This window comes from Stigmatopora nigra, chromosome 6, assembly GCF_051989575.1.
Source record: "Stigmatopora nigra isolate UIUO_SnigA chromosome 6, RoL_Snig_1.1, whole genome shotgun sequence".
NCBI classification, from domain to species: Eukaryota; Metazoa; Chordata; class Actinopteri; order Syngnathiformes; family Syngnathidae; genus Stigmatopora; species Stigmatopora nigra.
In genome coordinates, this window is record NC_135513.1 from 3640614 (window position 1) to 3661451 (window position 20838).

The 20838-nt window shown below is 39.9% G+C and overlaps 1 protein-coding gene across 2 annotated transcripts; it reads left to right on the forward strand.

The window, feature by feature from the left end:
• Window positions 1-889: 889 nt before the first annotated feature.
• LOC144197645 (bMERB domain-containing protein 1-like) lies at window positions 890-20793 on the forward strand. 2 transcript variants are annotated; one of them, XM_077718147.1, is made up of 6 exons: window positions 8117-8361; window positions 11398-11518; window positions 16379-16452; window positions 18991-19105; window positions 19198-19277; window positions 19354-20793. In XM_077718147.1, exons 1-6 carry the CDS (start codon window positions 8274-8276, stop codon window positions 19479-19481), a joined length of 606 nt encoding a protein of 201 aa, XP_077574273.1. In that variant the 5' UTR covers window positions 8117-8273; the 3' UTR covers window positions 19482-20793. The 2 variants fall into 2 exon arrangements, with proteins under 2 accessions (XP_077574272.1, XP_077574273.1); XM_077718146.1 differs by lacking the exons at window positions 8117-8361; window positions 11398-11518; window positions 16379-16452; ... (1 more) ...; window positions 19198-19277; window positions 19354-20793 and adding exons at window positions 890-1502; window positions 2477-2547; window positions 3177-3206; window positions 4487-5195.
• The last annotated feature ends 45 nt before the right edge of the window (window positions 20794-20838 follow it).

The window sequence follows — 20838 nt, forward strand, 5'->3', positions numbered from 1 at the left end:
CCAAAAAATAAAATACCTCCCCTGAGCAAATCCACATGGCCTTCAGTCTACGAATCTATGATTTTTTTCCAATTTATTTCAATTTGTTTTAATTTATTTGGGGAGTTTTAATGGGTTTTCCATTCATTTTCTCTACGGCATATCCTCACAAAGTTTGTGGTTTTTATAACACTTTCTGAAGCGCTTTATTCTCACTAGGGTTGCAGGGGGTGCTGGAGCCTATCCCAGTTGACTGTAGAGGCGGAGGACACCCTCAATTGGTGGCCAGCCAATAGCGGGGCACAAGGAGATAAACAACCATTCGCTCTCACACTCATACCTAGGGTCAATTTACAGTGTGCAATCAACCTACCATACATGTCTTTGGAATGTGGGAGGAAATCAGAGTACCTGGAGAAAATCCACACAGGCCAAAGGTGAATATGTAAACTCCACTCAGGTGGACCGACTTGGATGTGGACCCAAGGCTCCCACTATGAAGCCGTCGCCCTATCTACTCATCCACTGGGCCGCTCTTGGTTTTTAAATGTAGTATATTTGTATAATTTTATTTTATATACCCAGTGTATATTTTACCACAAGGCGGCTTATATATTTACGATTAGTTTAAAAAAATCCTATGTATTTAATTAGTAATGGATTCTGTCTGTTTTATTCATAATCCACACATGAAAAGATTAACCTATGTATTTGCCATCGCTCAAATTAGGTTTTGGCCTTATTAAAACAGCTGGGTGGCTCCAGTCTACATGCTAGTTGACTTTCGGGACCGGTGTTCACCAGCCAATTGAAACGTCGCTCTTCCCCTTCATACTTCGTTTAATCCCGCCCAAAACGCTACTGAACCAATGAGAATTGAAAATGGGCCGGCATTCCAAATAAACACGCCTCGGGAGACATAGAGTGGGAGAAAACAGGGTGCATCTACGGATCATTCGACGAGCAAGTACAGTTCTGAATTTCGTCGACATACATACGATTATTTTATATCATGTGCGTTTTCCATGGAATTGTTTTTATTTTATGGACGTGATGCTCATTGGGTAGATGCCGCGCATGTCATTTTTCTCGTTCTTACCGAATAGCGTTGAGCGAACAGTGTTTTTATTATGATATAATTTTTATAAGATAATATCGTAGCCGCCTTGACTGTTGTCACTTTATAACACCGTGTTATGTTCTATTTATCGCTCCAATAATGATAAAGGCGGTCGTTAAACACGTCCGTCGGTTCCCTTGGGTCACGAATGTGACGCTGTACGGTTGTTTGTTCGCGGGGGGCGACTTCGTTCATCAATGGTTTTCTCAACGGGAACAAATGGACTGGGAACACACGCGGAATGTTGCAGTGGTCGCTTTCAGTTTCCATGGTAACTTCAATTTCTTTTGGATGCGCTTTCTGGAGCGCAGGTTCCCGGGAAATTCGCCAGGGATGGTGATGAGGAAACTGTTCCTGGATCAGACTACGGCCGCGCCTTTGGCCACCAGCGTCTTTTACACAGGTCGGTCCTTCACCAGTTAAAGGTTAACTTGAAAATGGTCTACTATACACATTAATCTGCTTACACCCCCTTACGTCAATCAGTGAAGTTCTTCTGTCCCGAGTTGAAGCGCAAAGGTCAATGATTGCACTTTGATTTAGTTAATCCTGCGCAAAAGGCTTCTGAACCAACGAGAATATTTAGACGTCTATACACACTTTAGTATTAGGTTTCTGATTCCAAATATCTGTTATACTAGGGGTAGGGAATATATGGCTCAGGAGCCACATGTGGCTGTTTTGATGGGGGCATATGGCTCTGAGCTAAAATATGGAAACCGGTGGTGAGAGAGCCGAGTCCAGAACGCACCATTAGGTCACGTCGGCACTGTGGCATTGACTTTTTTTTCATTAGAGTCTTCTGCATCTATTCTCTCATTGATATTCATTGATTGGCAACAGCGTAACAATGTTGTCAAAATAATTCAGAGACATTTTGTACTTTCAAAGTGGTAAAATGACTAAAAAACTTTCATGTATGTTGACTTTTAAATTGTGAGTATGGCTCTCAAGGAATAACATTTAAAACCAGGAATTGTGTATAGCTCTCTCTTTCAAAAACGGTTCCCGACCCCTGTGGTATACTGTAAAAACACGATGGAACTATGCCAAAATCATATTTAAAGGAAATCACTTTACTTCTCATCATAAGCTACTTCACTGAACATGTGTTCTGCTTTCCTAAGAGAACAGATCCAAATGTTTTTTTTCCAGAATTTTTTTCTTCGGTCACATTCTCTTGGTTTTTTAGACAATCCCAAAAAATATAAATTAAATAAGACAACACCTTACATCATGCAAATACTTACCAAAATTCTATAACCCACACAATGAAAGAGATAAATACTGTGTCAAATTTATAACCGTGGTTTGTTATATAATTAGCATTTTATTTGTGAGTTTCATTGTGAGGTGTTTGTTCCATGTGTTGAACAGGGGTCAGTTTCTTAGAGGGCAAAGATGATATCACGGAAGATTGGAGAAACAAATTCCTGAACACCTACAAGGTTAGTAGAGCTAATGCATCTCTCATGTAATTGCTTTCGGTTTCCTTTTCGCTTTCCAATTTTATTGTGATAAAAAATAAATTCTAGTTTTCTTACTTTTATTAATGAGAAACCTACAATGGAAAGAATTCAAGAGTTCGACAAAATTTTCTAGTCAAGACCATAGCATTCAATTCTGTTCCAGAGTCAAACTGTCATTTTGTAGAACATTTGAGAGATTCTATTTAACAACTACTTTTATTTTATTGATCTACAAGCAGGGGGGCTGGCGAATGGGTCTTTAACAAATAAAAGATTGAGTTACACAGTTAAAGAAGGTGAAGAAATGCAATCACTGGTCTTTTATGATCCGACAGCCATTGCTGGCCACCACAAAAAAATTCACCTCTCTACGTTGCACGGTTTGGACAAATGTGGTGAGAGAATCTTAACATACATACGCATACCCATCCATAAATCACGCTTTATAAGAATTTTAGATGACCACCGAGGTCAAAGCCTCGCCAACACTTTGGAATGCAGAAGATTGGCTGCCATCTTTGTGATCTTAAATTGTTTAGGTCTAATTTGGATCACTCACACTTTTGTCTGTCTTCAAGTTGTTAATTTTCTGGTATTTGTCATTTCAGACTGGACTAATGTTCTGGCCCTTTATGCAGGTGAATATTAACCGGCTTTGTGAAAGGGATATGATTGGACTCTTGGTCATTTGTAGCAATTTATGTCTAAAAGTTAATGCTTTACAGGGTTTAGTTTTGTCTCTGCCTTGAGTTAAGATATTATCAGCCTTTGTAAAGATTTTAATTCACTAACATCAGTGGCGGTCCGTGCATTTTCTCGTAACGCCGTCAACGAATCAATCCAACCCTCCAAAACTATTTTATGGCTATAAAACCTCTCCTGCAGCTAGATCTGCGACACACAAAAAATAATCAATAAATCAATGCACAAAAATGGGGTAAAAACCCACTTCCTAGCAGCATTTAATGATTAAATACAAATACTGGAGCTTTTCAGACATTACAACTGGGCCAGCGTGCTGATTTTCCCGGGAAAAGACAGCGATGAACGTCAATGGCGCACCGGCAAAAATTGCACTAAAATGGGGTAAAATCCACTTCTTGGCAGCATTTATTGATTAAATACAAGCACTGGAGCTTAATTACAAACACTGGAGCCTTTCAGATATCAGAACTGGGCCCGGGGGACCTCTTTCATACAATTGAAATATTATTAAGGAATATAGCAATATTTTACTCACCAAAAATCCTTTTTAACTCTACACAATATCCATCCTCATTTCTTTCTTCCTTCTTTTCGATCGCCATCGAAGCTCATGCTGAATGTCGAGCCTGTCCTGTCGTATTTCTGGCATAGTCAGTCTTGAAAATGGCTTTAAATCAACACAACAATATATTTGCCTGTGCAGCTCGCTCCAAATACAGTTAGGTAGCTCTGGCTAATCACTATCCAATCATAGATGGTGAAAGCGATGACATATCCCTACGCCCGCGACAAGGCAATGACGTATCACTACGCCCGCGACAAGGCAATGACGTATCCCTACGCCTGCAGAAAGACGTTGTGGTGTTGCCAACTCGAAACCTGATTGATTAAAGCAGTCTTACCGATACTTGTTTAATGCAGCAGAGCCTGCAGAACTGATTATGAAGGCCTTGAGGCAGACTTCTGACCATGGCAACAAATAATGGCTGAAATGTGATTGGTTAAATGCTTCAATAAAATACACATCTGGAAGCAGTGCAACCAGGGGGGAAAGCAATTAAAAGGAAGCTAACAGACGATTTGGAATTATTTAATAAGTATTGATGGACAAAATATAGTAAATGATTCAGATATTTCTTAGGCCAGAAAAGAAGGCATTGAAGGCCCTGACGGCCCGCCACTGACTAACATGTATAACCTCTGTCTCCTCCAGCTTCTGAACTTTGTCTTGGTGCCTCCGTTTGTGCGGACCACCTTCAGTGGCTGCTGTGCCTTTGTGTGGGCAACTTTCTTGTGCTTCTCGCGTCAGAGCGGCGACGGCACTGCTGGGGCAGCCGTCGCATGGATGTTCCCCTCCAAAGAAGGCGTCGCGGAGAAGACAGACGATGCAAAAGGGAATGAAAGTACCTCCCATGATAAAGGGGTAAATCCTCCATCCACATACAAATGATATTGAAGAAGGTGGGAGTCATTGAGGTAGTAAAGATTAGCTCATGAATCACTCAGGGGTCATTGTTGCCGAGGACATGGTAATTTACTAAATACATTCATTGGCTCCAACATAAGATACAAGTGCACAATTATAAACGACTTAGGTTACGTTAGTAATAGTGTCAATAGAATCTATATTAAGTCAGCATTCCTGTTACAACTTTGGTATTGTGCTCGTGTAGTTAACAATGTGGCCAATGAGTGTGTGATCAGAAGGTACTCCTTAATACTTTTTTTTAACAATAGGGGGTTGTCATTTGTTGTCTTCCAGAACGTAATTATTAATCATCACATCTGATGATTCTTTCTCAGTTTCACAGACATTTATTCTCAAAGAAAGCTGGTGTATGTATGGTATTTATTAATAATGACATCTCATATAGTAACATTATTAAGTAAAATAACTACTGGAAAGTAGTTTTTAATGGCAGAATGGCGTTTAAAAAAGGTATCAATCAATTGGAGAGTATATCACTAGTCACTAGGGGTCTCTGTCTATCTCCAGGAGTTTAATATAATAGTACAGAGGGTTTTAAAATGGAGAAAAAAGGCACAATTGTGGAGTATTGTAATGGCCATTAAGCAGCAGCGTCTACACTATGGCTTTAAATAACTGTACGGAGAGTTTTAAACAAATAATATTAAATAGACACCATAAAAAAACATCGAGATTGTTCACCGTTTGTAGCAGGTCTTAGAATCTATTAACAGCGACAAATGATCTATAAACAGTAAAATAACCAAAATATTTTAATGGTACAATAGCTTTTTATTCGTAGTGCGTAATAAAAAAATGCTGATTGTTGATATAGCCAGTCAATATTTTTTGCAAACATTAGTTTTATTATTTATTTCACATATAAACTGGATAAAAAGGGGTTGCCGGAGCCAATCCCAGCTGACTTTTGGCAAAAGGCAGACTACACCCCTAGACTTTTCATGCAACTAAATGTAACTACATTTTCCAAATGTAGAGGAGGCCTACAAAGGAAGCTATTTGTATTAATTGACCCTGTTTTTTCTCTTAGCCGCTGGGTCATAATGCAAACATGATTTGTTTTCAGCCATTGGAAAGGAAAATCAAACGTGAAATTGTCTTGAAAATGTCGGATGGTGCTAATATCACTACATTGAAGCTGCTAATAAGAGCTGTGCTGATCCACCTTATACTGTAAACACGTTGACATTATGTATTTATGGGTTTATCAACATAGAATTTAACAATATACTGTTAATATAACATTTTGAAATAGATATGGAAGCGTAACACTGTTCAACTGACATGTTTTTGTTGTATATGAAAAATAAGACTAAGATATGTATTTTTTAAAAATCTACCATCAATGTGATCTGTAACCTTCATGTACATTCATTCATTCATCTACCATACCGCCCATCGTTGAAAGGGTTGCGGGGGTTGCTGGAGCCTATTCCAGCTGTCTTCAGGCAAAAGGCAGACTACATCCTAGATGGGTCGCCAGTCAATCGTAGGGCACATAGAAAGACAAACAATCATCCGCACTCCTAATCTTACCCCCACTGGTGGGAATTGAGCCCACATTTGCCCGCACCAAAGTCAGGCTAGTGAACTTCTACACCACGAATCGCCATTACCACACGTTTAAACTGAAAATTATTGAATGAATGATTGTTGGTCCTTACATTGAACTTAATCACGTTACCTTTCAACTGCACTGAAATGTTCTCTGTTGGTATTATTTCTAAATAATTATATTTGTTGTGTATTAATGTTTAACACTGGAATACTTTATTCAAATGACTGATTTCTCTCTTTTTGTATAAACTGTTAATGAGTACTGGCTGGTGAAGCTGCTGCACTGATTTTGGTACAATACAGGAGATTTTTGATCAATTATGTGGCCTTTTGTAATATTTTACCCTGCTTAAGTTATTGTGTCTGTGGTAGAAATATACAAAATACATATATGAATTAATAAATAAAAAACATGAATGTACTTCATTGTGTGAGTCTTTGCATTGGCTAATTAATTCATCCATTTTCTGAGCCACCTAAACTCACAATGGTGACGGTGGATGCTGTTGTTGTTGTTGTTGTTGTTGAGCCACCCAGGCGCCTAGGGGTTACCCTCAGCCGCGGTAGCGCTGCCACTAAAACGGGGATTAGTTCATCCTGGGGGGTAGCCGGAGGTGAGGGGCAGTTGAATATCTCCGACTGGATGAAACACGTAGGGTGCCACGTTCCTGTTGGCAGGTCTGGGTGGTATTTTGTTGGATTCACAGGCCGCACCGGGCGGCCTCTCAGGAGACATCACGTGAAAGTTCCAACTTTGTCTCCAGGTGGATGCTGTAGCCAACATGTGTCAAAGCCAAATCTGGCCCGCCGCATCATTTTGTGTGGCCCGGTAAAGTACATCATGTGTGCCGACTTAAATAATTGTAAATTTCACACTCACACCTATTGGCAATTTTAAATGTTTAATCAGCCTACCCTGCATGTCTATGGAACGTGGGGGGAAATGGAGAAAACCCACGCAGGCCCAGGGAGAATATCCAAACTCCACACAGGAGGACCAACCTGGATTCGAACCCAGGACCCCAAAACTGTGAAGGTGACGCGCTAGCCAATCACAGGGCACAAGGAGACAAAGGACAACCATGCACCCTCATACTTGTACCTAGGGGCAATTTAGAGTGTCAAATCAGCCTACCATGCAGGTTTTTGGAATGTGGGAAGAAACCGGAGTACCTGGAGGAAACCCTCGCATGCAACATGCAAACTCCTCACAGATGGACATGACCACGACCCAGGAGCTGTGAAGCCGACACGCTATCCACCTGCTCCACCGAGCCACCCCAAAATATAAACTAGTTTTAAAAAATGTGTATATTGGCGGCCTGGCGGATGGAGGAGTCGTTAGTGCGTTGGCTTCACAGCTCTTGGGTCCTGAGTTCAAATCCTGGTCAGTCCACCTGTGTGGAGCTAGGATGTTCTCCCTGGGCCTGTGTGGGTTTCCTCCGTGTAATCTGGTTTTCTCCCACATTCCAAAAAAAGCATGCATAGTAAGCTGATTGGACACTCTAAAATGCCCCTAGTGTGCCCACTGTGTGGGTGTGTGTGTCCCCTGGATGTCCCCTGGATGTCCCCTGCCTCTGGCTTGAAGTCAGCTGGGATAGGCTCCAGCACCTTGTCACCCATGGATGCTGGCAGCCTTTCCCCCGCTATGAAAAAAACTTTATGTTCAGTTTCATATATCACTTCCTAATACGTATTCTGTCGAAGTTTTTGAAATTGGCCAATAGAAAAAAAATTAGTTGAGATTCACTTCATCAGTGGATTTGCATGTCCCCGTCAGCAATGCGCATGCGCTCTGACTCTCCTCCCTCGATTCACTACATCGAGAGACTGAGGAAGCCCCAGATAAAGATGCCCAGTGCCTCAGGCTCAGCCGGCTGAAAACCTGGCTCCGAGGGGAATTTAACTAGCGTTAGACGTGCACATTTAGCATCAGGCAGCTCTCTCGGTGAACATGGAAATGAAGAAGTCTTTTTCAGATACGGAGCGAGCGCTGAGAAGCTACGGCGCCGTGTCGCAGACGGCGTGGACGATGGACAAAGGTGAGCACTGAGCAGCATTCCGGCCGGGAAAAAACATTATTGTAGCTATTTCCGCGATAAATTTTAATTCTATATGATCTCTATTGAATACAGTGATTCAGTTTGAGCTGAGCGTATGCAATGGGTATTCCTGATTTAAGGCCCATTCATTCGCCTGCGCGCTGGCATGCGCAATTACGAACATTTCTAATGGGAATGCAACATCGTAAAAGAGAAAACGAAACTGGATTTTACATTTGAATAATTGGCTATTATGTTTAAATGTTGACGCTTAATATTCTTAAAATACGATATTTGTTTAGAATCACTGAAAACATACAAATCTTCCTAGAAATCAGCATATATGCTGGTTTTAGTACCAGAAAACAAAGAACCAAAGCTTTAAAAATCCAGCCCTGCATTAAGTAGTCTATCACAGATCCATTAAGATGTTGTCAACTGTACTAATAAAATGTAAATATGTGGCACCAAACAGCAGAATTATTATTATTTTCTTTTTACATTTGTGTGTATGTATAAGTTGGCCTGAATGACAACACTCCTATGTGTCTGTAGAAAATTAACAGCAAGAAAATGAAGGGTTAAATGGACTTTTAGAAACATTATGTGCTATATTCAACAACCAATGCAGGCTTTTCTCTTTGAAACAAGCTATGAAATAATAATAATAATAATTTTCATAGAGTATCCCAGAGTAAATAACTTAATACGATTGGGTCAGACCTTACACCAAACCCTGGTCATTTTCTATTTTACATAGACTATTTTGGATGTTTTGTATTTTGTTTTCTTACTGAACCTGAATGACGCAAGTGATGACACAAGTACACTCCCCGCTGAGGACAAGTCATCACAAAGGAGCATATAGTGCGAGCCCTGAGGATGAAAAGAAGACACAGCTACTGGAAAATAGAGCTTTCTCTCTATAAACAAGCACAGAACATAGAGGTGAAACAGAAAGCGTGTCCCTCCTCCCTGGGCACGGTTCTTTTAAGGGAGGAGGTAATGCAGTCCAGAGTGTGTTCTGTACGTGTGGCTGGTGTGACTGCAGGATGTGTCATCAGCTTGATGTCATGGTGGTGCTGACATTTACCTGACATAGAGCCCCCCCATTGTCTCCAACCTTATTAAATGATATTCCTGTGGCGTACTTATGAGGTTGTTTAATGAATGCATCGTGGGATGTATGTATTCATTATAGGCAAGCAGAGGTACTGTCATGTCTGCAGCTTGTGTTGGTGTAAAGTTTTTTTCAATGCAGGGACACAGGTTTTGTCCTTGTGAGTTTTTTTCAGGGAGGAACTGGATCAAAGCTGTTTTTTTTAATAGTTGATTTGTTTCAATATGCAAAAACGTCGAAGGAGACTATCAAAAGCACTCAGACTTTTTGTGCACTGAGCTGCTTAGCCGATGTAACAACTCTTTTTTTTCGAAATCGAAATTCTGGCAAGGGAATAAACAAACCCCCTTTCTTGTTTGAAGCTCATGTTTGCTTGCTCGTGGTGAGTCAGCTTCCATGCTTGCTGACTGCAGTTTGGGTCTCTGCAGGAGCTCCAGCTGTCTCATGATGTAATAAGATTCTGTCTGCCCCAACTGACAGCATTCTAGAAGTTTTATTAGTTGGTGATGCAAACAAGCAGCAATGTGGAGTTGTAGATGGTTATCGGTGCACTCTCGTTGATGAATAACAAGTTGAATACTAGGCATTTTGCGTCAAAGCAGTTTCAATACTGGCTATAGCTTAGCTATAACTATTGAATGAACTGCGCGTTTGGACCAATTTCCCACCTGGTGCTCATAGTTAGCTGGGATTGGCTCCAACACCCCTGCAACCCTTGATAAGATAACTAGTGCATAAAATGAATGAATGGCTATTGAAGACAACCAGAAAATGAATCAATGAATAGCAGAAAAAAACTACACTTAACACCAAACTTTACCCAGCTGCTCGGAGTGGCAAGTTGGTGATTTTAAAAAATATATATATTTATTGAACATTTTCTGCTATTTTCTGGGTTAAGCCAATCAGAACAGTTCAGTTGCAATCAATTCAAGCCCCAGAGAATCAGAAGGGATGGGATGTCACATAAAATCTGTGTCAGGGATTATTGGTTTTTGTAATGTAACATACCTGATAGTTGTACATGTCGGACTGATGGTAATATATTCCTGTATTTTGGCTGGGTGATTTGTATTTTAAAGGTACAGTGTTTATGTGTGTATGCTCGGATTATAATTCTAATTTCTCATACTTGTATAATGCATGGTAATAGTTGATTGCTCCAACAGTACAGTATGACAAAGACGGTGATGATGATGATGATGATGATGATGATGATGGTGATGATGATGATGGATGAAAGTGACCAATGACTAAGTTTAAGATTTTCAGATCTTCATTTTTAAAAACTGATCTCGCACCCAAAGAATGCATGACATTTGTCTGTGGGGCTCAAATACTGTAAGTACTGTAACAAACTGGCCAGGTTGTACATTTACACCTCTACTCACGAATGTCAGTCGGTACGAAAGTTTCAGATCACGAAACTTTTGTAAATGAGTGACTCGAGATACAAAAAAGATCCAAGTCACGAAATCCCCCCAAAAGTAAATGCATTTCTTTATCTGTTATTTTATTTTGAATTCCCCTTATTAAGCGATTAAAAACTGTACAGATGCATTGTGGCAGATATTTTGTGGCACATTTTCATATGCTTTATTTATTTTAAGATATGAATAAATCATTTCCTTATAACTTACAACTTTCCTCAGATCTTTCATACAAAATTAGGACACTTAGACTAATTTTAAAGGGTTTAGTTGGTAGTCGTGTGAGTACCATGATGGATCAAATTAGAGAATTTACATATAAAGTACCTCTCTACTTACAAAATGTTCAAGTTACAAAAAATGTCTTGGAACCAATTAAATTTGTAAGTAAAGGCACGAATGCACTTGAGTGACATGAATCTGCTGCTGTCCTAATATGTAGGAGTGAATTAAATTGAGCTACCCTTGTTCGTCTTTGTTTATTAGGTCACTCTGACGTGTCCATGGCCGAGAGCACTATGTGTCCAGAAGAGCTAGAGATGGAGATGGCTCGTATCCAACGCCTTAGGGAGGTCTTAGTACGTCGGGAATCGGAGCTGCGCTTCATGTGAGTGGCAAACTGTTCTCTTTTATTTCTGAAAGACCAGATGGAAGGTAATTCGATTATATAATAGATCACAAGAATCCCAGCAGCTGTCACTGGTAGGTGGATACAGCTTAATATTTGTTATCGTGATGTACTATCCATTTCTACACTACTGATCTGGTCAGGTTGTCAGGTTGAGATGCTGGGCAATGCAAGTTATTGTATTAGCAATTGTTTTCAACTGGTCAGATTTTAAATTTCCCTTCTTTTTGGTTGGTAAGGGCTTAGGTTTTGGAAATTTTAGGAGTAGCCTGCTAAATTCCCTTACCATGGATCCACGTTACCTTGTTCCTCGATTTCACGTGTTTTCCCTAGTCCGGTTTGTTTTCATGCTTCGTTTCCTAAGGCCTTGTTATATTGTATGGTCCCTTATTAAGTATAAGTATTAAGTTAAAGTTATGAGCACTATTTGCCTCGTCCTCTACCCCGCGACTGGGTCCTAATTGCCCGTACATCGCCTCGACGTCTCCCCTGGACGTAACTGGAAAAGCAAACTCAAAAAAAAAACAAAAAACAATCCTGTAGCCCAGAGGACACATTAATTTATTAATTGGAATATAAGCCTTTTTGATAAGTATGATGCATTGTCTTGCAATATCAATTATTATTTTTGACCTCCACCAGTTATGGATGACACAGTTGTGGGCTGTTATTTTAGCTATTTTTGTAGTATATTAAGCAGGTTATGCCACTAGTGGAATGAAAGTCACTGAAGGCCAAGACAGCAAATGAAATGCTCTCCACAGTTGATTATATAGTTCTCTATTGACTATTTTCATTAGCATTCGTTTCTAGGATTAGAGCTAGGCCTAGAGATATATTTATTACTTGCAATCATTTCCACTTACAAATTTCCTTTGTTCAAATTGTGAACTGACTCAACGAAGATATTTGTCATATACATATATAATTATCTAGTCTTTAATTTATCCACAAAACTATTGGCTGCCAAAAGTTCAAAAAAATATTGAGGTTATTTATTGAAAATGTGCATTTTATGTCTTTTTGGCAGTTGAGGGGGCTTTTTAGTGTCTTAAAATGGCAGTTAGAGTCAAGATCTTTTAGAATATTGCCCGGGAAATTGTTTTTGTACTATTTTGTATTGAACTTTTTTGAAGGATTGTAATTTGTCGCAAATTGCAATCCTTCAAAAAAGTTAGTTTTGTCGGACAAATGTTTTTTTTTTTTTTTAAACTAGTCCCACCATCATCCTCAAAGAAAAAAATATATACAGACTACAATTGAATTATCACATATTTTGAGTTGTAAATATGTTTTTGTTTGAAACACACATGGAATGATCAGTGCTGGTAATTGTTGCTGGTAAGCACAGGTCGATGGGGTCACATGATGCTGATTTACTTTGTGTAGAGCTCAATTAGTTGAAGTTCCCATGAAGTCCTCGTGAGTTTATCATCATGCGGTTTTACCTTTTTTTGTGCCTGCCTGTGTGTTACTTCAGAGGCCATAAAACACATTGACACTATGTAAAACCGGCAGTCAGAGGGGAGACATTTGTGGGATCCACTGTCAGCAATCAGATACTGCAACAATAGGCTGCAGGAAGATCAGCATGCAATGGGAGGGGGAGACTGTGCATGAGTCATCAGGCTGATGTATGGCTGGGAGAATCAAATGTGTGGCATCCGTCACAAAAAGAGAGGAGAGAAAATTTGCGGAGACCATGAGACGTCAGCACGGGATGGATTGATCAGTTACGCATGTTTTCCATTTATTGGGCAGGCTGGTATCTTAAAGACAAGCTCAACTGCATTTCAGGCTCACGTCACACCAATTTCACATGTCCTGCATCTTTAGGCACAGGAACTTGACACTGACATTCATCATGATTGCAAGGTTTCCATTTTTAACGTGATTTATTAGTGGGTTCATTTAATAACAGTTTGAACCAATTGTTAACTCCCTGCCTTTATTCATCTTTCTTACCGAGCATCCTCAAAAGGGTTGCTGGAGCCTATCCAGGCTGACTTCAGGCGCAAGGCAGATTTTCCCCAGTTAGCTGTAGGGCACAGTGAGAGACAAACTACCTTACACATTCACAATCATATCGCCACCAGCGGGAATCGACCCCGCGGTTTCCTCACACTGAAGTCAGGCGAGTGAACCTCTACACCACGAGGCGGCTTACCCCGATTTAGTTTTATTTCAAATTTTCTAATTTCATTTTTCTTTTAAATAACATTTGATCAATTTCTAATGTTACTTATTCTACATAAACACTACATTTTGGCCCATATAGGGCGTACTAATATACCTAACATTAATACTGTGGCCCAGCGGATGAGTGGTTAGTGTGTCGGCCTCACAGCTCTGGGGTCCTGGGTTCAAATGCAGGTCGGTCCACCTGTGTGGAGTTTGCATGTTCTCCCTGAGCCTCTGTTGGTTTTCCCCGGCCGGGTACTCTGGTTTCCTCCCACATTCCAAAGACTTATATGGTAGGCTGATTGGACACTCTAAATTGCCCCTAGGTATGAGTGTGAATGTTTGTTTGTCTCCGTGTTCCATGCGATTGGCTGGCCACCAATTCAAGGTGTCCCCCACCTCTGGCAGTTGGGATAGGCTCCAGCACCCCCCGTGACCCTCGTGAGGATAAAGTGGTTCAGAAAATGAAATGAGAGAGAGAGAGAGAGAGATTAATATGGTGACCAGCCACTTGATGGTGTAAACCACATATGTGAAAGTGGCGGCCCGGAGGCCACATCTGACCCGCCGCATCATTTTGCGTGCCCCGGGAAAGTAAATCATGAGTGCGGACTTTCTCTTTTAGGATCAAATTAAAATTAAGGGTATAGACGTATATTAAATTTCCCTGATTTTCCCCCTTTGAAATCAATCATTGTAATTTTTTAATAAATTAGTTTTTAGTTCAAAAATAATTTGGTTACATATGTGTTGTTGGTGGCAAGAAACAATAGATGGCTGAAGTCCCATCCTCTAGTTGGCAACATGCAGCTGCCCTGCCCGTCAATCTGCCAAAATAACTGCACACAGGAGTGTGATAAAAACTGGGTATGTTGAGCAACTTGTGTTCCTCCAAAATAATCTTGCTTGAACACATGATATTAAATTTTACTACATATATTTCTTCAATAAATGGACAGTAATGGCCAAACCAAAACAGGTGTTTTATCTCAGCATAGTTGCACCAAAGTTATTTTGCACAGTTCTAACTTGAATAACTTAAATTTGTCTTTTGGTCTTCAGATAGTTACAATACCTGGAATTCTCAAGCTAATATTTTGACTTGCCATTAAAAAAACATTATTGATGCTAAACATCCTGTCCATTAATGTTCACTTTAGGGCTGAATGAGGTTTCAGAAATAAACTTATATGAAGTACTTATATGTACATTTTGATTACTTTCTCAAAGGGATGTATAGCATATAGCATCAAAATGAATCAGGATTGAATCAAAACATAACCTGTGCGTCATGATGAAAATGAAAATGAAAATCAGACATAGGCATTGTCGTCATCATTGACTTGACAAAAAGCCTAGTAGTCATCATACCCTCAGCAGCGTATGACGAAATTGTATAGTGCTTCTCCACAAGTTCGTCTTCCCAGGCCAGACACATTTATGACATTTATTTATGACATATTCATACTTGTTAGCTCTCCGCCTTGAGCGCCATTTTCCGGCGACTACAAGTTGCCTCACCGATGCCAACAAGAATAAGATGGATCACTTACCTCTCAGTCTTTATACTTACCCTCCCTCAGTCATCCTGTGGAAGGTAGATCTGCACCAAACGACCTTCCTGTTACTTCAATTCGACTTGACTTAATTTCATAGTAGGGATATGTGTAGTCGTCACGTCACGTGTTGCTGCAGGTTCAGAGACCTGATGGCTGTTGGGAAGAAGCTGTCCTTGAGCCTGTTTGTCCGTGCTTTGTAGGACCTGTAGCGTCTGCCAGATGGAAGCAACTGGAACAGGCCGTGTCCAGGGTGGTATGGGTCTCCAACAATGGACCCGGCTCTTCTGAGGTATCGGGGGTTGGCAATGTCTTCTAGCGATGGCAGAGAGCAGCCGACGATCTTCTGGGCAGTGTTTATCACTCTCTGTATGGCTTTTTTGTCTGCTGTCGTGCTTCCGGTATACCACACTGTAATGCCGTAAGTCAGGATGCTCTCCACAGTGGCTCTGTAGAAGGTTGCCAGAAGCTTGGTGTCCAACTTGTCCCTTCTCAGTACCCTGAGGAAGTGGAGTCGTTTCTGGGCCTTCTTCACTAACACTGTGGTGTTTGTGGACCAGGAGAGCCTATCCGTGACGTGGACTCCCAGGAATTTGAACGATTGGACCCTGTCTACACATACTCCGTTAATGAGGAGTGGGGCCAGGTCTGTGCTGCGCTTGCGAAAGTCCAAGATTATTTCTTTAGTCTTTGCGGTATTCAGTGTAAGATTGTTCGCCGAGCACCAAGAAGACAGTTTGTCGACCTCGTCTCTGTAAGCTGACTCATCCCCGCCTGAGATGAGTCCGATCACAGTGGTGTCATCGGCGAATTTGATGATAGAGTTTGACTGGTGGGCTGGTGTGCAGTCGTATGTGTACAGGGAGTACAGGAGAGGACTCAGTACACAGCCTTGTGGTGAGCCTGTGTTTAGTGTGATGGAGGAAGAGAGGTGTGGACCCATTCTGACCGTTTGTGGTCGACCAGTCAAGAAGTTCTTTATCCAGCAGCAGATTGAATTGATGATATGAATTGTATCGCTATATACGAGGCAATACACACAGTATGTTGTTACTTGCACTTTAGTAGTTTATGTCTAAATAAATGTCATCTTCTCTTATAGGATGGACGACATACAGCTGTGCAAAGACATCATGAGTTTAAAACAGGAGTTGAGACAGATTGTTGCAATACCAGGTAAGGAGCTCAAACCAAAACCACTGCTTGGGAAAAATACACTTGTCTTTAAGCTTTGTGTGACACAATGCATAATCAAATAGGAAATGAATGACAAGTTTGAGTCATTGATGCAGTGATATATAAATGGATCCAAGGATAGATGTGATGCGAGAAACTTTCTCACTAAAACACATTTTCTGTTGCGGAGTGTTGATTGTGCCGTGAATGTAACAGACCATCTTGTCAACTACATCAACTTCCCTAGCGTCACTCAGTCTAATAAAAGATTTTCAACAAAATCTCTTCTGCTGAATGATGACCATCTTTACACTGATATATACCCTATTTTTCTAACTAAGTCACACTGATGCACAATGAGGAGTCAAAAAAAGCACTGGAGTATAAATCCCAAGGAGTAACATTGTAGTACAGTCAAACCTCTACTTACAAATCCCTTTAGATATGTAATTTTCAGGTTACAACATTTTTTATATGCAAATGAGTGACCAGAGATATGTTAAGAAATCCCCCAAAAAGTAAATGCATTTCCTTATCTGTTATCTTATTTTGAATTCCCCTTATTAAGCAATTAAAAACTGCAAATTCAACATGGCACATATTTTCACACACATACACAGGGCACACATAAGTCTAAAAATGTACCATGAAGTGGACAGCTTTTGGCCCTGGTAGAACAGGCTCTTGCCGCCATCGGTCGGACAAACACGGGTATTACATCTATAATGGCCACAGAGGGAGCTATTTCAATGGCGCAGGACACATTTTCACATGCTTTTTTTATTTTAAGACATTATTAAATAATTTCCTCATAATTTTCTCTCAATTTTGTGTTTCCTCGCAGCTTTCATACACATACCTGTCAACTTGTACGTTTTACACGTATTTTATACGTTTTTTTTACCATTTCAAATCATGTATGCCGTACACCGACTTTTGTACGGGGAAATGTTTTTTTTTTTTTAAATCGCCAATATTTATGAAAACCGATCTCAACAAGACCGTTTTGGCTAAAATTCAGATAGTCTCGTAGGCTGGGTGCCAACGACGCTACTGTCATCGATCGTTACTATTGTCACGGTATACCAGCAAAAATAATCCTCAATTGTATGTATTTTTTAGCGGTGCGTACGACAATATCGATAAAGGATGACATGCGCACGCGTAGATATACATACAGTAAATATCGTGGAAGCAAGCATGGAGGAGCCATCTAGTAAGAAATGAGTTACCGAAGTAAACATGCGTCGTACAGTGTTTGTGAGGTTTTTTGGGGGTTTGTACGGGGAATCATAATCATTTATAAGGGCAGTTATCGGCAGAGGTTGACAGGTATGCATACAATATTGGGACACATTTACCATTTTTAAAGTGTTTAGTTGGTAGTTGTGTAATTGACGGGGAACGAATTAGAGAATTTACATATAAAGTACACCTTTACTTACGAAATGTTCAAGTTATGAAAAGTCTCGGAAAGTAGTGGCATGACGGTATATTGTTTTGGTTTGTCCCAACTTATATCCATTACTTCAATTTGCATTAGCCACATACTGTAGAGCAGTGTATCCCAACCTTTTTTGAGCCGTGGCACACTTTTTGCATTGAAAAAAATTTCAAGGGACACCACCATCTGAAAATCTTTGTCGCCTATATTTATAATAGTTATTCTCATCGAAGTTTTATCAGCAGAAATCGCATCCAAAATTATTCCAAAATCTAATTTTTTACAATGACCTAATGTCACGAAAATTTGGCCTGTGGACCCTAAACAACTTCTGGTTTGAGTGATGCAAAAAACCAAGTAAAGTTATTGATCGCATCATTTTATGATTTTTCTCCAATTATTACTTAAATCTCCTAATATCACCCAAAAAATGTGCCACACAGACTTCACGCCGGCAAAGGTTGATGCCCTAGAAACCAGACAACTTCCGTTTCGACTAAGAGAAAGAGCAAAAAATTACTGTTTGACAACTTGAATCTAATAATAGTATAATCTACAATTTAACGTCCATCATATTTTGATTTGAACCTTGTAATAGTTCCATTTTAATCTCCTTATATTCATATGAATTTTTCTCTCTCAATATCACATTGTATGACTTCTTGCAATTTCCCACGGCACACCTGACCATTGCTCACGGCACACCAGTGTGCCCCGGCACAGTGGTTGGGAAACACTGCTGTAGAGCATGTTGCATTTTCTGCTTTAACTTTTTTTTATTTTATTTTTATTTTTTATCAAAACATCACCCGACCTCTCTGACGTTTGTGCTCATTTTTCAAGCAGAAGCCGAGGCACTCATATAGTGGCTTGGAGTAAGGCTACTGCTTCCCATTTCATTTTCATATGTCTGGGATGATATACCCCCACAGCACTCATATTTGCTTATGTAAGACGTAAGGTCATCTAGAGTTCAGAACCCTACAATGATAATGTTCACTTCCTATGAATAATGTAAAAGCATTAACAATGTTTATTTGTGTGGTTTTAATTTGCATTTATGTAGAACTGTGCATTTTCTGCTGTTCCTGTAGAGAAAGATAAAAGGAACATGGACAAACAGCAGGAAGAAGATTTAATCCTCAAGATCCATAAACTGGTGCAGAAGAGGGATTTCTTGGTAGATGATGCCGAGGTGGAGAGATTAAGGTATATGTTCTATATTCTATAGGTATATAAGAAGATAAAGACTGATAGCATTTGAATGATTTCCAATAAATGTTAATATTACTCTGACTCAGGGAGCAGGAAGAGGACAAGGAGATGGCAGAGTTCCTCAGACTAAAACTGATGCCACTGGAGAATCTTAAAGTCAAACAAAGTGAGTCGACAAACACTTCTGCCCCAAAAAAAGCCACCAATTAAACTGCAAAATATCCTCTCCATTTTCTTTTCAGCACAACCAGATCCTCCAAAGCCGAAAAAACAAGTCTCAGAGCCTCCACTGAACAAACCTTACATCACTAAATCAGGTGTAGCTATCATTAAGGACTGCTGTGGCGCCACCCAGTGTTCAATCATGTAATTGCCCACCCCACAAATTCAGCAAATGTTACTTCTGTGAACGGGAAAACTCATTCAGCTTTGTTTTCCCGAATTGTACATATAAGTCCTATTTGCAATGCAAGTACACAGAGTCAGGAATACCAGTGTTTATCGTTGTGAAGGTCAATGGGTATTCAGTAATCTCCCGCATATATTTATAGTTATATTTATGTAAAATTGTTACATATTTCTGTTGAATTAATCCCGCTATTCACGAAACAAACCAAATTCAACTTTTTACAATTTGTGCCAGTTATTGTAATTGGAAATTCAAAATTTTTTGAAAAAATTAACAACAAATTTTTTTATTAATTTCCAATTAAAATATTGTTTCCCAGTGTTATTTTGTTTTAGAGTGGACATAAAATACACATAAGAATCAGGACAGCGATCTGTTTGAGCATCAATATTTGTAACTTCGGGTGAGGAAAAATAAAGTCACAAAACGACCCAAATTAGGCCATTTGTATGTTTGCTACTAAGCGCCACCTATTGTAGAACATCCCGTTGTTCTTGTTTAACACAACATGGTTTTAAAATGCAACTAAAAATTACAATCATAATTGAAAACATCAAACTATTTCAATGTTAAGCCTGCGATTAGCCAATTGTGCAGATTTTTTCTTGTGTGATGAAAACATGGGCGGCCCACCGGCTGAGTGTTTAGTGTCGGCCTCATAGTGGGGCTTCTGGGTTCAAATCCAGGTCTTTCCACCTGTGTGGAGCTTGCATGTTCTCTCCGGGCCTGCGTTGGTTTTTCTCTGGGTACTCCAGTTACCTCCCATATTCCAAAGACATGCATGCTAGGCTGATTGGACACTCTAAATTGCCCCTAGGTATGAGTAAGCGTGAATGGTTGTTTGTCTCCTTGTGCCTAGCGATTGGCTGGCGACCAATTCAGGGTGAGATGATGAAAATAACTTGCTCGCCATTGGATATTTGAAACTGAATTATTCAAAACAATTACTGTGAACGACTTGTGTTTTTCGAACTCTGAAGCAGATTCAGTTTTCGCGTTGCTTGCTCACTCGTACTTGCTCCACTGGCCTCACCATACTGAGAATTAGTGATTGCACAAATATAATGCAATCCACTTGTAAATACCCATATTTCCATGGATGTATGAGTGTATTATGAATATTTGCTAAATCGTTTGTTCTCTCATTTACCTTTTGATAAGCACGGGCGCTAGTGAATTCATAGTTGCAGTTGTTAAAAATGTAAAAGACATGCAGACAATGAACAGATACTACCTGTACATATATGTTTAAATAAACCGTCCCTTTCAGGAACATGCCAAAGATTATGTCTTACTCTCAACATCCATCAACAAAGAA

What these genes read in the sequence shown, in the direction of transcription:
- LOC144197645 (XM_077718146.1), top strand. Translation starts at nt 1,199, where the DNA reads ATGATAAAGGCGGTCGTTAAACACGTCCGTCGGTTCCCTTGGGTCACG. An exon ending in AATTCCTGAACACCTACAAG is followed by an intron (nt 2,548 to 3,176) that starts GTTAGTAGAGCT and finishes TTGTCATTTCAG; the next exon opens with ACTGGACTAATGTTCTGGCC. An exon ending in TGTTCTGGCCCTTTATGCAG is followed by an intron (nt 3,207 to 4,486) that starts GTGAATATTAAC and finishes TGTCTCCTCCAG; the next exon opens with CTTCTGAACTTTGTCTTGGT.